The 16,701-nt window shown below is 41.7% G+C and overlaps 1 protein-coding gene across 1 annotated transcript; it reads right to left on the reverse strand.

The window, feature by feature from the left end:
• Positions 1–15,414: 15,414 nt before the first annotated feature.
• LOC102472224 (60S ribosomal protein L23a) lies at positions 15,415–15,888 on the reverse strand. Its single transcript, XM_006146248.1, has one exon. It carries the CDS (start codon positions 15,886–15,888, stop codon positions 15,415–15,417), a length of 474 nt encoding a protein of 157 aa, XP_006146310.1.
• Positions 15,889–16,701: the final 813 nt, after the last annotated feature.

Raw genomic sequence — 16,701 nt, forward strand, 5'->3', positions numbered from 1 at the left:
GAGAGCCATCAGGCACACGTGTGTATGTCTGTGATCCAGGCCAGCTGACGCTGGGGACTGGATTACTGCATGAGGACCCTGTTTGGGGTGTCTGGCTCTCTGGCGACCCCTCTGTGTCTCTCTCTCCCATGGGAGAAATACACTTTTTGTAAAAGTAGAACTTCAAAAGATAAAGAAGACACTATTTCATTTTGAAATAAAATGTTTACTGCACTTCACTCATTATACTACGAATATCTCTGAATATCTCTCATGTCATGAGTTACAATTGGATATAGCTATTTACATTTTTGAAAATTAAATTAAAAATAAATAATTAAAAATAACTTTTTTTATATGGCTCTTACAGTTCATACAAGATTTCTCTAGTGTTAGGCATTTGGATCATCTCAAACATTTGATAAATCAATGGATGAGTATCTTGATACATAAATCTTTGAATATTTGACTGGTTCATTAGGATATAGACAAAAATTTATATAAGCAAAATAAACTTTGGCAAATATGGCCAAATTTCTCTCCCAAATCATTAGACAGTCTTTATATAGTTAGATTTGTGTATTTTTTTTAAATGTTGCCATTTGATATTGAAAAAGAAACAATCTTATTTTCATTTAGATTTATTTAGTTCTTGGGGAGGCTGGACACGTTAATGTGTTATCTACCATTTACATAAACTAGTAAATTTCTATTCACATCCTTTGTTCATTTTAATTGAAATTTGGAGAGGGACAGTTGTTAATTTATATGAAATCTTTCTATATTAAGACCATGCACTCACTTCCATAATTCTGTAAATATTTATTCAGTTTTATATTTTTATTTTTATTATGTTTGTTGTGATGTGTGTGTGTGTGTGTGTTACATATTTTATGTGGTCAAATCTATTACAAATGTTTCTTTCATAATTTTCCATTTTATGCCCCAAAAGTCCTTCCCAACTGCAAACTCATATAGTCGGTTAACTTCTTTATTTTATGGCTTACTTGTTTACATTTAATTCTTTCATTCATCTGGAATCATCTGTGTTGATGTATGGTAAAGGATGCGGATCTAAATTATTTAGTTCCCAAATGGCTAACCAACTACTGAATACCAAATTATGACTGAGATCTGCTGTCTGAGACCTCTGGTGGCCATTAAATCCCTTGCCGTTGTGGTTCCTGTTCTTGGCTGCAGTGAGCCACAGATCCACCTGCCTTCCTCCAAGTGTTGTATTATTTTTTACTTTATTTTTAGTTTTTTCCATAGAGCACATGGGCTCCCAGGAGAAAAACAGTAAGAGACAGAAAAAGGGAAAGTGACAAATCATCCCACACGTGTAATGTCTATGCTACAATGCCTTCTCCTTCATTCTCCTCTTGGGATTTTGGTCATACACACACATGAGCCTGGAGGGATTTTCAAACCTCTAGATCTGGGACTTGGACCGTTGTGGACCATGTGGGATTCCAGCACCTTAACCACCATGCCACCTGCTGGCCCCTGCATTACATTATTTAAGTTGTAGCCTGTGAGTAGAAGTAGAGAGACAGGTATTGATTTGGAGCAAAATGACCATCAAATGTCTCATAGAGCCATCCGTGTCCAGAAGAGAGAGAATCAACATTTGCTCAGCAACTAAGTCCCCAGATCTCTGGAGCCTGGGACTGTGAGAAAAATCTCCATCTGCCATCTGATTCAGGAGTCTCCTAGACCCTTAGGTTAATCAAACTTCTCCTGGAGCATGACAGAGAGGTGACTAATATATTTAATTCCTGGGTGATTGCAATTTGCAACTGATTTCATGAATAGACTTAGAAAGTGTGCTAGCTGGGGGGACCAGCAGTTGGCGTAAAGGCTATGTCACTGGACTCTCATGTAGTTGACCCCAGTTCGAGTCCCAGACCTGGTGACTTAAACTCACACTGGGTGCACATGGGTGCATGCCCAAGATCCCTAGAGGAGAATGGAGGAAAAGGGATTACAGTGTGGCCATTTCTCGCTTTCTGTCTCTCTGTCTCTCTCTGTCTTTCTGGCAAGCGCACACACCCTATATCAAAAACCTCTCCAAAAAAAGAAAGGGAGAAAAGAAAGAAAAAGAAAAAAAAAATGTGTGCTAGCTGGAGAGGGGATGGTGATGAATCAGGGACCTCTGCCTAGCTGCCATCTGACCCCAGAAGACTAGTAAATACTTTCATATGTAAATTATTTACTTAATATGAATCAACCTTTTAAACACTTCATACTGCTAACCCAATAATCATGCAACAAATTTATGGGGCCATTTGGTGGCACAGAGATAAAACAAAACACTCTGCAAGGCAGAGCTACATAGTTTGTATCCAGAGACCTTCCTAAGTCTGCCAGCACACGTGCACCCATAACCTAGGCACACTGAATCTCGGAGTGCATTGCAACGTCGAGACCCTACAGAGCGAGCCGTATCGCTCTCTCTCAGAAGAAATAAATAAACCTTAAAATAAATTAATTAATCAACTTTTTAAAAACTAAAAAATAAACTTGTATATAAAACCTGTAAGGCATTCTACAATTCTACAGTCCTTCACTATTCAAAAACTTGGAATTTTTCACCTGATGGTTTTGGTTTTGTTTTGGTTTTGGTTTTTATTTACATTTTTTATTTCATTTTCTTTTATACATTCAATCACATTATTTAGCTTACAAAGTGAATATTTCAACAGGTGAACGTTTCTCCCTAGTCCTGTTGATAAAACTATAAAATATCTTCAACAGATAATATCATATTTCTATGATGCTTTACCTCTCTCTTTTTCTTCTAAAAATCCTTCCTCAGGCCACCTGATGTTTTTTGCCTAAAAAATGTTTGTGGTCATTGTAAATGCACTTCACACTAATTATATCAAAGAGGACAAAAGAGAAGTGTTTCCAAATTTTAAACAATAATATACTTTATTTCCTAAGGCCTTCTCTTATGCAAAATAGCTCTTCAATATAAACTTCCCCAAAGCTTCATTTTTTGTGAGAAAACAAAAAAACAAAAAGTGCATCTTCCATTCCAGTGAAGGTCTGATTGTTACATGTCTTCAAAAACTGTATTCCATTCCAGAATATGTTGGCAAAAATAACCCACTCGCACAGAGACAGCATTGTCTCAGCAGGATCTCTGACTTTAAGGCTGCCTATATCCCAAGTATAGCACAGTTTCACCTTTAAATGGAATTTCTTCTGCATTATTTAGTAAAATAACCCCACTCGTCACTCACTATCCTCTATAAGTAATTAGAACTAAGAATGTTCTAATGCATCTCCAAATATTCTACTCGGATGTGCTCTTCTGTCCCAAATAAGCAGCTGTAACAACCTGCCTCAGGGTCGAGTCCAGATTTTAAACTACACATATAATTATGTGGCATTTGAATCACCTACCTGTGCAGTGAGTCAAATTTGCCTTATAAAGAGACAGGAAATTATGAAGCTACAGGCTACCCTGACATCTCAGATCAGTGCCGCGCTCCCTCCTTGAGACCACCAAAGGTTGAGTAATCTACCTGAGTTAGAAAAGTTGCTTCACCTACTCCCTCTGGCAATGTGTTCCAGCCTCCAGGCTCCTAATTAGTGTTCAACTTGCACTTTTTTCTTACTCTAGCTCAAAGTGCATCTCCATGACAACAGCCATCCCCACCTACATGTGTCTCTGCTTTAGTTCCTGAGCCTGGCAGTGTGTCCACCCAAGCTCCATCTGCTCACTGCTGGAGAGGCCAGAAATGATGCTAATGGACCTACTTTCAAGGCCATAAGAGCTAAACTTGGATTCATTTTTCATAAATGTAAATAGATTATAAACATTTTTAAAATCTAAAACCGAAAATTTTTAAAAATAGATTCTATGTTTTTCCCCTACTATGTAGTAACTAAAGAAAACTCGAGTATTTTGCAAGCAAACAGTATGCCCCAGTGTTAGCACTAAAAGTAGAATCCATAATAAAAGGTAGAGCTAGAATTTTATCATTTTTTATTTTCTTGATCCAGGAGGAGCTTTGCATTAGAATCTGTTGTTGTGATTGGCAATGACCAGAATGCTTCATTGTTTTTCTGGTTACAGTTTAGACCACAAACATAGTCCTATGAATGGCTGGAAACAGTTGTGTTTGAAATGTGATCTACTTGGTGCCAGTCCAAAACAAGGTAGGTACAGAAATTATTAGATAATACAAAGTGTTGGCAAGGATTAGGAGCACCTGGAAATCTTACACATTGCTGGTGGGAATGCAAAATGGTACAGCCACTTTAAAAAACAATATGGCAATTTTTTATAAAATAAGAAATGTACACTTTTCCTTATAACCTGGAAGTCCTCCTTCAAGAGAAATAGCAACATATGTCCATACATAAGACTTACATGTACAACATTATTTATAATAATCAAAAACTGAAAACAACAAATTTCTATCAGCTGATAATTGAACAAATTTTAATATATCCATTTTGTTGAATGATATACTGCTAGAAGAAGGAATGAAATAATATAGACCAGCCTTAGATGAATGTAAAAGACATTATTTTAGGTGAAAGACATCAAACACGGAAGCCTATATGCTGTATGATTCCATTCATGTGAAATTCTACCAAAGGTAAAACTGCATGACAGAAAGCTGATTAGGGGTTATCTGAGGCTCTGGTTCAGGGTGGAGAGGATCCTATTGCAACGAGGAAACTTTTTAGGATGATGAAGCTATTCTACATCTTGATGTTGGTGGAAGTTAAATGACTGTCACCAAAATCCATCAAATGAGTGAATTTTTATGTATACGCATTATATCTCACTAAAACGAAAGGAGAAAAGAAAAGGCCAATGATACAGCAATCTTCTAATTGAAAATAAATGAGGTGATTTTTTTTTTTAGAGAGGTTTTTGCTATGGGGCGCATGCGCTCACCAGATAGACAGAGAGACAGAAAGTGAGAAATCACCCCCCAGGGGGGATGACCACACCACAATCCCTTCTCCTCCATTCTCCTCTCGGGATCTTGGGCACGCACACACACACGCCTGGCGTGAGTTTTAAGCCACCGGGTCCGGGATGCGAACCGCAGTCGACTACATGGGAGTCCAGCAACATAGCCATTACGCTAACTGCTGGATCCAAATGAGGTGATTTAAAGAGAAGAAATAAATTTTCACTGGGGCCAGCAGATGGCATGGTGGTTAAGGCGCTGGGTCACACATGGCAAACTCCACAGTTCAAGTTCCAGACTCAAAGGCTTGAAAAACACTTTGGGTCCCTATGTTTGTGTGTCCAAAATTCTGAGAGGAGAATGGAGAAAGGACTGCAGATCGGACATACCTGCTGGGGGATGGTTTCTCACTTTCCCTTTCTCAATCTCTCTCTCTCTCTCTCTCTCTCTGTCTCTCCAGCAAGTGTGTACCCTCTATGAAAAAAGATCTAAAAAATAATAAATAAAAATAAAATGTCATTGGGTCCCAAATGAGATGATTTCAAGGTACAACCAATAAGCCCAAAGTGGAAATCTTTTTATTTTATGTTCATCACCATGAGTACAAAGTTCCCTAAGTAGCACAAATGCAGGGGACAGGACTGACCCTTCACTTCAGTCCACACCACGTCAGACACTGTGGGCAGGGAGCGTTGTCAGACCCAGCCGTGTGAATCTTGGCAATACTGTGCTACGTATACTTTCAGAGCAAGCCTCCACGGTGGGCCACCGTCGCTAAAAACAAAATGCCTTTCTTACTATAACCTTTATTTTGTTTTTCTTTCTATCAGTGCCTCAGAGATTAGCATCAACAGCTTAATGTTTACATCCATGAATCAAGACTGTTTCCATAGCAACATCTCTAATTCTCTGGAACTGCAATTTCATGTCGATTTTACTATTAATGGTGGAAGAAACAAAAGCAAGCAGAACAGAGCCTGGGTGCATAAGACCAACCTACAGAACAAGAAGGAAGCGTCCTTTCCAAGGGCTTTAGGACTCAGAGGGACGGGATGTGCTTTAGCCCCTCACCAGTTCGTGTTTAGGGCTGTATAATGGTTTCACACAAACAGTCTCTGGGCTAATATGGACCTTAAAAGTCGTCTAGAACCCCCTTATTTTAAAATCAAGAAAACTGGTCCCAGAAATGGTGAAGGGTCTAATGAAGGTCATTTGGCTTATAAGCTGCAGAGCCAGACCCAGAACAAAAGATACAGAATGTAAGCTTGACTCTTTTGACTCACAGCATAATATTCTCTCTTTTCTGTTCATTCCAGTAATTTAGGCTCCGCTAAGTCTTTCTTTTCTTTTTCTTTTTTTTTCTTTTTTTTTTTTTTTTAATGTGAAAACCCATTGTGCTGAATACCAAAAGTGTTTCTATTCTGTCTACTGACAAGGACACTGAGGTCATCGATTAGGACTAAGCAGGACATTTACCGAGAGCATAATGAGAAGCTAGGTAGCAAACGTGTCTCGGTCAGAGTTCAATGGAAAGAAACAAATACCACCCTAGAGATGTTATACAGGATGGGATTTAATATAGGGAAATAGGCTGCTTATGAGCTTGGCAGAAAAACTGGAGGACAGAGCTGTCAGCTGGGTTCAGAAATGATGGCCAGAACACTGCAGAACTGACCCACCAGGGCAGTTACGACTGTCCCTGCCAGCGGGTGGAAATCAAGAGACTGTGGATGGGACTATTGAGTTCAAGAAAATGGCAATACGGCATAAGATCCAGAATCAGGTAGCTGGTATCTAGGAATCCCTAGCAGCACTGCAAATGCCCCTCACCACCCACACTCCTGGGCACTGGACACTAGCCCACTTCCAGGTCATATCAGACAGCAGCAAACAGCCAAACAAGCAACAAGAAGATGTCATGACCTCAGCCTCAGTTCCACGTTCTGGCTTCCAGTGTGTGCATCTCATTGGCAGGCTCTAATTTGCACCCAGAACCTTACCTGCAGGGGGTGTGCAAAGAGGTAGGTTTGGTTTGGTTTGGTTACGATTTCCAATATCTCATTGTACTGGAAGGTGCACTAAAATGAGGAGGGAAGAAATGCCAAGGGTCAGTTGGTCAGCTGATGAGTGTAGGTGCACAGTCACCCGGAGCATAACGTTCAGAAACAGTACGTGGTGTGGTGAGAGTAGAGTAAAAGAACATCCCACTCACGGCCAGGACAGAATAATGGGAAGCAGCTGCATCAGAGAGCACTCGGTAGACTGGAGGGAAGGCTTTAAAGTATGTGGTCTGTGACTCAGCAATTCTACGGACCACTGTTTTTTTATTTTTTATTTTTTAAGACAAATTTTTGCTACAGGGCACATGCTCTCATCAGAGAGACAGAAAGAGACAGAGAGACAGAAAGTGAGAGATCACACCCAGAGGGGATGGCCATACCACAACCCCTTCTCTTCCATTCTCCTCTCAGGATTTTGGGCACACATGCACATGCACCGGGTGTGAGTTTTAAGCCACCGGGTCTAAGACTCGAATTACAGTCGGACTTGTGAGAATCCAGCAATGTAACCGTTACTCCATCTGCTGGTCTCTCTATTGACCATTTTCAGACTCGGAGATACAAGAGCATATGTGTACAAAAAGGTGCACAGGATATTGACTTCAGATCATTAGCAGTGGCAAAAAAGTTAAATACCACTATATTTATCACTGTCTTAGTGACTGAATAAACCGAGGGAAAACCCTAGTGGGAAAGTCAATGTAGCAGTTAAAGAATAAAATGATACAGGGACCAGCAGATGGCATAATGGCTGCATCGCGGGACTCCCATGAGGTCAACCGCGGTGGCTTAAACTCACACCAGGGTGTGTGCATGTGGGCCCAAGCTCCCAAAAGGAGAAGGGATTGCAGCGTGGCCATCCCCCCAGGGGGTGATTTCTCACTTTCCCTCTCACTGTCTCTCTTTTTTCTTTCTCCCCAGTGAGCACATGTGCCCTAAAAGCAAAAACCTCTTTAAAAAAAGAAAAAAATAGCCACCTCTTTCACATGTGCAAAGATGGAGAAGAGTGTCCTTTGAACTGGGAAGGCCATGTGGGAGTGAGAGCTGGGGGAAGGCCTTCAAAGTCCTGCCCAAGTGAACCCACCAGGGGAGGTGAGGGGCCCCAGGTGCAGGCATGTGCATTGACTAGTTCCAGGGGCCACAGCTTCAACTGGCAGCCTAGGGAATCAAACCCACAACATGCGGCAGGAAGGTGGCATTCCCCAAAGCTGAGGATATCTGAATCAATTGTACTGCTCTGCAAGGGCTCCGTAATTGAGTACCACAAACTGGATAGCTTCAAACGACAGAAGTGTATGGACTCACAGTTCCGGCAGTGGTTAGAGGTCTGAAATCTAGTTGTCATCAGGAGCAGGATCTCTCCAAAGGCCTCAAGGGAAGAATCTTTCCTTGTTCTTTCTAACTTCTGATGGCTGCCAACAAACCTTGGCATTCCTTAGCTTCTATCAGAATAACTCTAATCTCTGCCTTTATCTGCCCATCTTCTTCCTCCTATGCATCTCCTCTGTGTTTTCACATTTCTCTCCTTACAAGGATACAAGTCGTAGGCTTTGAGGCCATCTTAATCCAGTATACCGTCACCTTAATTTGCACACATGAAAACCCTATTTCCAAATAAAGTCACATTCCTGGGTACTGGGAGTTAAGACTTCAACATATCTTTGCAGAAAGGAGTGGACAGAGTTTAACCCACGACAGAAGGAAAGTGACTCCATCCAGGAAGAACCAGTTTAAAAACCAAGCAGGGCAAGAGCCTGCAACCATGCAGTGGGTGAGCGCCGTCTAATTCCCTCATGTCTTCTCCCTCCTGTCTTGGCCTTGGGAACCAAAAGTCAGAAAGAGGAGAAGCAGGAACGGGCAAGGGGCAGGACGGATAGCCACACATCTTTCCCCTGAAACGGCCAGCCCTCAGCAACCTTTAGGGGGAAAAGTAGCCCTGCCTTTAAATGAGCCCTAAACTATTGATTCTATCTTGGACCAGAAAAATTCCAAAAAGGAATTCCTATTTTGGAATATCTCAAGTATCCAAATACAGAGATATCAGAATAATGAACTCCCTATGTACCCACAGCCCAACTTCAATGACCAATTCAGGACTAATCTCTCGCTTAGGTATACCTGAACCCACTTTTCTTTCCCCTCATATTATTTTGGAGCAAATCCCAAATGTTACATAATCCGGAGAGATTTATCCAGATCTATTAGAACATGTCTCTCTGAAAGATAACTTTTTAAAAATAAATAAAAGACAATCACAATATTATGCCCATAGCCTCAACATTAAAAAATAACCCCTCAATATCATCAACTATCTACTGAATGCTCTAATGTTCCTGTTTGATGTATAAACATTTTCATATATTTTCTTTGTTCAACTGAGGAACTCAAAAGATCTCGCTATACATAGCAATTAGTTGCCTGTATTTTCTGTACATTGCATATTAGTTCTAGAGCTATAAATCCTAAAGTCAACCCATTGGAATGAACCGGGGAGCTATTAAAACCTGAAGCCCAAACGAATCTGAGACCAATCATATCAGATACTGTGGGTGAAGCTGAGGCATCAGAATTCTTTTTTTAATTTTATTTAACTTTATTTATTTATTTATTTATTTTACTTTGACCAGGGAGAAACAGAGTGAGAGAGAGAGAGAGGGAAAGTGAGAAAGCAAGCTGCCAGGTCCAGGACCCGAACCATGGTTGGCCATATGAGAGTCCAGTGCCCTTAACCACTGCCACCTGCTGGCCCCGGCATCAGAATTTTTTTGAAGCTTCTCAGATGACTTCAGCATGCAACCAACGTTGAAAACCACCTGTCTAGAGTTTTGATCATATTTAAATTCCGTTTTTTCCCTATGTTATAAAATTTGTTTATTGTATACTTTACACTGGCTACTTTAAATTTCCAAACAGACTCTGTTTTGCAACAACATGGACCTAGGAGTGTCTGTTAACCTAAGATGGATCAGAAGTCTTGAGAACAGCTCTATTTTAAATCTAGTGGCAAGAAATAATTATACTCACTGGACAAATACTAAAGAAATTGTGGGAAGGAAAATAAAGTGTGATTGATGTTTGGGAACACACATTCATGGATGAGAATTTTCTCTCTACTGCTGATGTTTGAATTACAGATTGAGAGCACAAGTATGTATATTAACTGTATAAACAAAGTTAATGAAAGCAAAGAAAGATGCTTTTTAACATTAAAATATCGTATCTTCCATTATAAAAGTGTTAAATACTCAGGGCCAGCAGATGGTGTGGTGGTTAAGGGTTCTGGATTCCCACAGGACTGACCACTGTTTGAGTCCCTGACTTGGTGGCTTGCTTTCTCACTTTCTCTTTCTCTTTCTCTCTGTCTCTGTCTGGTCAAATTAAAAAATAGTAACAAGTGGAATTAAATAAATAAATAAATAATTCTTTTAAAAAGAAGTGTTATATACTCATTATAGAAAATTTGAAAACCAGAAAGAAAAAAGTCACCAATAAATTCCCTATTCAAAAATAATTCATTTTACTTTACATTTATGTATATGTAAAGTAAAACAAAAATCAAAGATGCACAACACATGTAATGTTCTTTGTTGAATATGATGAATATGGTAATCTCTTTGATTTGATTATTACACTCTGCATGCATGTTTTGAAAAACTATTATCATACCCCACAAAGATGCACAATAATTAAATGTAGCTAAGAAGTATATAATAAATAGAAATAACTCTTGTTTACGTTTGGCATATTTATCTCCAGAGTTATTTTTATGTGTTTCAGAAATTATAATAGTTTATGGGTCTGATAGGTGGCATAGTGGTTAAGGGCTCTTGGCTCCCACTTGGCTGACCTCAGTTCGAGCCCTGGACCTGGCAGCTTGCTTTCCTTTTTATCAGCATACATGTTATCATCAACAAATAATTTTTCATTTATTTCCTAATGTTTTTCTTTTTTTTATTTATTTATTTATTTATTAATTCACTTTACACCATCACAACACACAAATGAATTTTCCATCCAAAATACACTGTGCATTGTCTCAATCAAGTACATCCACATATATGTTCTCATCAAATAATTTTCCAATTCTTATGTCCTGCATACCTTGCCCTTTGTCTTGCCATCCCTGATTCCCCATCCCCCACCCTCTGCTATGTCCCACCTTCCCCCCCCTTTTTCCCTGGCATCCGTGGTTGTCCTCCATACCTTCCTCCCCCCCCATTCAATTGTTCTGCTAATGAACTTAATTAGTCTAAATAAATCCATTAGCTAGCACAGCTGACACAAACCTACACATGTATCCTAGTCTGACCCTAGGCATAAACCCCGGTGAGTAGAATGAACATACTATAAAGTAATACCCAGCTGTGCCCATACAGCTCGCTGCATTCATCAATGTGCATTTTTTTTTTCCTCCTGCAACTTTTTTTTTTTTTTTAAATATTATATTACCTAACACTCATTCCCTGAGCATCATCACAACATTCTAAATGTAGTTTCCCATCTAGGACAAACTACATAGTGACTTAATCAAGCATGTTATCATCAACAATATTCCCTTTCTACTTTCATACCATGTATACATACATATATGTTTTTTATCCTATCTTTGACCCTCTGCCCTTTCCCCCTCTCCCATTACACTATCTCTGCTATATACAGTTGTCTTCCAGGGGAACCATTGAAAATGTGATACCTGCAAGTAAAGGGAGAAGGGCCACAAGTTTAAAGTTTTCAACAATAGGGATCATAGATTCCATTCAATGTTGGATCAAGGGTGGGTCTCGTGCAGATCGCCATTGTAGGAATGATGCCGTGGGGCTCTACAGCGTGAGCTATCCTCGGGTATCTGGCTTCCTCAAGAATGGTAGAGTAGTTCCTGTTCTTCCCTGAGGCAATGCAGGGCTGGTAACCATCATCTTCTCACTGTCCATAGGCAGAGGAAGTCCTTCTATATAATATGTTTCTCAACTAGTTTAAGACAGCTAAAGATTCTTTCTGTTGCTTACAGTTGCAAGTTCTCAATCCTTGTTTTCCGCTTCAGCTTGCTGGTCCGGAGGCCACACGCCGGCCCTGGAGAAGCAGCTGAACGCCGGGTCGTGGGCCCCCCAGGAGGGACGGCTGCGCGCTGGGAGGGGGGGGCCGGCGGCTGGGCGGGCGCGCCGGAAATAAATAAATAAATAAAGTTAAAATATAAATAATAATTCAAAAAAATTATAATAGTATATTATAGATAAAATGCTTCCTCTTGATCTTTTTTTTTTTTTTTTTTCTGGCCAGAGAGCACATGCCACTCACTGGGGAGACAAGAAAGAGAAGGAGAGACACAGAAAGCACCTTCTATGTGTCATGGCCATGCTGCAATCCCTTTTTCTCCATCTCTCCCTCTTCCCAGGGTTGTGAGCACATACACACACATGCCCAGCATGTTTCTCAAGCTGTCGGGTCTGGGATTCAAACCATACAGTTAGCCATTTGGATTCCAACCGCCTTACTCACCACACCACAGGCTAGCCCAGTTGTTTTGTTTTATTTTAATGATATCATGTATATGCACACATGTGCACCTGAGAGTCAGAAAGAGAGAGAGAAACACCCTTAGCAGGGTCTAATCACGCTGCAATTCCCCTTCCCAGCCCCCAGGATCCTGGACTCTCACACATGTCTGGTGTGTTTTCAGACTGACTCGGGGATTTGAACCAACAGCTGCCCTATGGCTTCCAGGCTTGCAGAGTACACATGCTACCACTGTACTACAGTGGCTGGGCCATTATCTCAATTTTCTTTTTTTTAACTTTCCTCCTGCTGCCCTAGTTATGGCTACTAGTTGCCCACGTAATAATATTTGTCCTTTGCTCAGAAAACTTCAATGACATCTTCTAATAAATCTTTTATTAGTGCATTATAACAATGAATACTTATCCTAAGTGCTTAGTTATAATTCTCATAAAAACTCAAGGTGAGTTATCAATTTTACAGACGAGGAAACTGGGACTTGAGGAAGATAAATAACTTGCCCGATGATGTAACAAGGCCCAAAAGCACTCTTCTTAGCTAAGCAACTCTGATAAAGCCACAGCAGTGTCTCCTTGGTGAACTTGGGAGTATTTCAGAATCGAGAAAGGCCCATGAGCAAAGGGTGAGAGCCCAGAAGCTGATGCCGATAGCCACAAACAGGGCCCAGGGATCTGCAAACCACTTGGAGATGAAAGAAGGGATGGCGATTTTTAGCTAACATCTCCGGCAGGAATGGGTGGGGCCGTCAGGAGGCAGGACGTGAAACGGGGAGAGAGAGGAAACGTGAGAATCTCCCACTCAGAGGGCATGGTCATGCAATCCCATCTCCTTCATTCTTCTATTGGGATTTTGGGCATGCACGTGCATACACACACACCCACACACACACGCACACGCACCCAACATGTTTCTCAAGCTGCCGGTCTGGGAGTCAGCTACAGTCAGTCTTACAGGATTTACAGCCTTAACCACACCACCTACTGGACTTATTTTAACACTTTGTGCTTGTTTGTTTGTTTGATTTGAATGTTCCTAATTCCCCATTGCATCAACATCCAATGTTTATTTTTCTCAGCTATATTTATATTATAGTTTTTATGAAAGACTAATATTAAATTGATAGATGTAGCAACAGGGTTGCTACAAAACAGAAAAAAACAATCTTAAGAATAGTTGAGAGGCAAAGGTGCTACTTATTTAAATACAACTTCATTTTCTTTTATAGGCAGCCACCAGATAGCCTGAGCCTTTTATTAGGATTTGTCTTTGTAGTCGGACAGAAGATCTATGTCGTGCAAGTGGCAGCAGAGGGCGCTCTTCCTACAGATTAGTATGTACTAGTGTTTCTCTTTTCAAAGGAAAATGATTATAAAAATGCTTCTGTATATGTTAATAAGTTTAGGGCTCCTCATTAAAAAAAATAACTAAATAAATAGACTGAATGATAGCTAAATGGATCTACAGACACATTACTACTTTTGAGCTTCCTCCCCTATGCATTTATACTGAAAAAATGTGACTATTATTCCTTTGAATCATTACCACATTTTTCTCCCTAAGCATGTTAGCTTCCTATTTTGCCATAGAAATGTTCAATCTTGAGCCCAGAAAGTTGGGGCTTTGGGGGACTGCCCTTCCTGCCTTCGGTTTGTATGCTTTCCCTTGGGGTCCTCTCTGGAGGGCCACAGGCATTTTTGAAACATGTCCAGAAAAGGAAACGGTAGATGTAGTTCCTCCTAGCATGGCCTTGGTCATGCTCTCTGCTGTGCACAGGCTGCAGACTGCTCCAAGACGCCCCCCTTCCTTTTCCCTTTATCTCCCCCCTTCTTCCATACCTGTATTCCTCCACACCTTGCATCACTATTCTGTTTCCATTGTTGTCCACCTCCAAGGTCGTAGGCATCGCTGTGTAAGCTGCCCGCCTGTGGTAGCCAACCTCCAAATGGCTCCACACTCCACACTGCCTTGCACACACACACCCTGTGTAGTGCCCTACTGCAGTGAGCTGGGCTGACCACACTAGGAGGTTACGGGAATGATAGTGTGTGACTTCCAAAGTTAAGGTCACGAAAGACATGCGCCTTCTACTTTGCTCTCTCTTAGATCCTTAAGCTACGTTGGGAGGATGCTCAAGTAGTTTGATGGAAGGTCCATGTATTTAGCAAGAAGCTAAGCCTTCCTGTCAACAGCCAGAAGTGTCTTCCCAGCCATGCACATGAGCCAGATGGAAACAAATCCTCCAGTCCCAGTAAATCCTTCCAATGACTGCAGCCCTGGTCAATGTCCTGTCTACAACCTCAGAAGAAACCCTGAGCCACAACTACCCCATTTCTGTATTCCTAAAGCACAGAAACTGAGATAATCAGTGTTTACTGCCTTGACTGGGGGATTACCTACTGGGCAGCAATAGAGACTAACACTCTTTTCATCGTGCCTGACGATAAGCTTAACACCACTGTCTGTGTGGCTTCACATCCTTACGATGAAAGCTCTCCAATGACTCATCATCAACATCAGGATAAAATCTAGATGCCCTGACACAGCGGAGGTCTTTTGCGAGCTGGCTCCTGTGTGCCCCGCAGCCTCTCTGCCTTTCCTCTCCCCATCTCTCCAGCTGCCCTGGAACACGTCACATCTCCCCAGAAGTGGATAGATAAAATTGCCCAGTTAAATTTGAATCTTTAGATTAAAACACAAATGATTTATGTGGTTGTACAATATTTGGGCCATACTTATGCTAGAAATATTGCATAGCACATACTTTTCCTAAAAAGCTGTCCCCTGTTTGTCAGTTATTCAGGTGCAACAGGGCATTTGTACTTAGAGTTTCTAATGTGGCAGCCCTACAGGGGTGAGCTGCCTTTTTCTTTTTTTTTAATGGTGATAAAGTGTGTATTTAGAATTAGCCAGCTGGACTCGCTTTAGATGGTCCCGATTTTGTTGGTGACATCCAGAGCACCATAATCGGGAGCCAGTCGCACATACGCCTTCCTCTGTCCATCAGGCCTGATTAGAGTGTTGACCTTGGCCACACCAATATCATAGAGCTTCTTCACAGCCTGTGTGATCTGGTGCTTGTTGGCCTTGACGTCCACAATGAACACAAGTGTGTTGTTGTCGTCTATCTTCTGCATGGCAGACTCGGTTGTCCGGGGGAACTTAATGATGGCAGAGTGGTCGAGCTTGTTTCTCCTGGGGGCGCTCTTCCAAGGTTGTTTGGGCTGCCTCTGCAGCCGAAGAGTCTTGGACCTCTGGAAGGTGGGCAATGTATGAATCTTCTTTTTGTGTGTGTGGCTGTGGACGCCTTTCTGCACTGCCTTCTTGGCCTTCAAAGTCTTTGCTTTAACTTCAGCTTTGGGAGGGGCAGGAGCTTCCTTCTTCGCTTTCGGCGCCATCTTGGTGGAAAAAAGGCAGGGTGAGCGGCTTTCTCACAGCTCTTGCTTATCCTCTGGCCTGGGTTGCTGTAGCTCCCTGTGGCTAACCCCCTCTCCTGCAAGATTCAGCCTTTATAGCAGTGTCCCAAGAAAGCCTACCTGCCTTCCCCCATCATGCACACACTAAGTATGGGGGTTGATGTGTAGGCTCCAACCCACCTCATCTCACCTCTCACATCACACTCATTGCTGCTTTCATGTGCCCGTCTCCAGTTCTAGACTCGGACTCCCTGAGGTCAGGCACTGGGAAGTAGAGGGAAATAATACACACTCACTCTCGGGGTCCACCGTCACAAAATCCCACACATCTCAATGGTACCTGCCCCAAGGGGCACTCTGTACTTCCCAAGTGGTCAGGAGGGGTCTCCTACCCTAACTGATCACAGGGCACCCATGATGAATTGAGGGCTAACATTTCTGAGCATGCTGGCCTCTGCACCCAGAGCTTTCTGTGTGTTACCTTATCTATCCCCACAATGATATTGTCAGGTTTGGTACCATCATTATCAAGATATACAGAAGGAAACTAAGTAATTGGCCCAAGCCATGCAGCTAGCTAGAGAACAGCTAGATTTCTAACTTTATGCCATGTTGTGAAAGAAGACTCTTCTGCTGCCCCCTCCTTGGGGCGCCAGGACTTCCCTGAAGGCCAAGTTCAGCCCTTCCAGTGGAGCCTGAGGACAGGACACACTTACCAGCAGTGGTTCTCGACACGCACTGCACGGAAGTTCACCTGGGGAGGTGGTTCAGTGGGTCCTCTCCAGACAAAATGAA

Source organism: Tupaia chinensis, unplaced genomic scaffold (genome assembly GCF_000334495.1).
Source record: "Tupaia chinensis unplaced genomic scaffold, TupChi_1.0 Scaffold000170_1, whole genome shotgun sequence".
In the NCBI taxonomy this organism is placed as follows: domain Eukaryota; kingdom Metazoa; phylum Chordata; class Mammalia; order Scandentia; family Tupaiidae; genus Tupaia; species Tupaia belangeri.

What these genes read in the sequence shown, in the direction of transcription:
- LOC102472224 (XM_006146248.1), bottom strand. Translation starts at nt 15,888, where the DNA reads ATGGCGCCGAAAGCGAAGAAGGAAGCTCCTGCCCCTCCCAAAGCTGAA.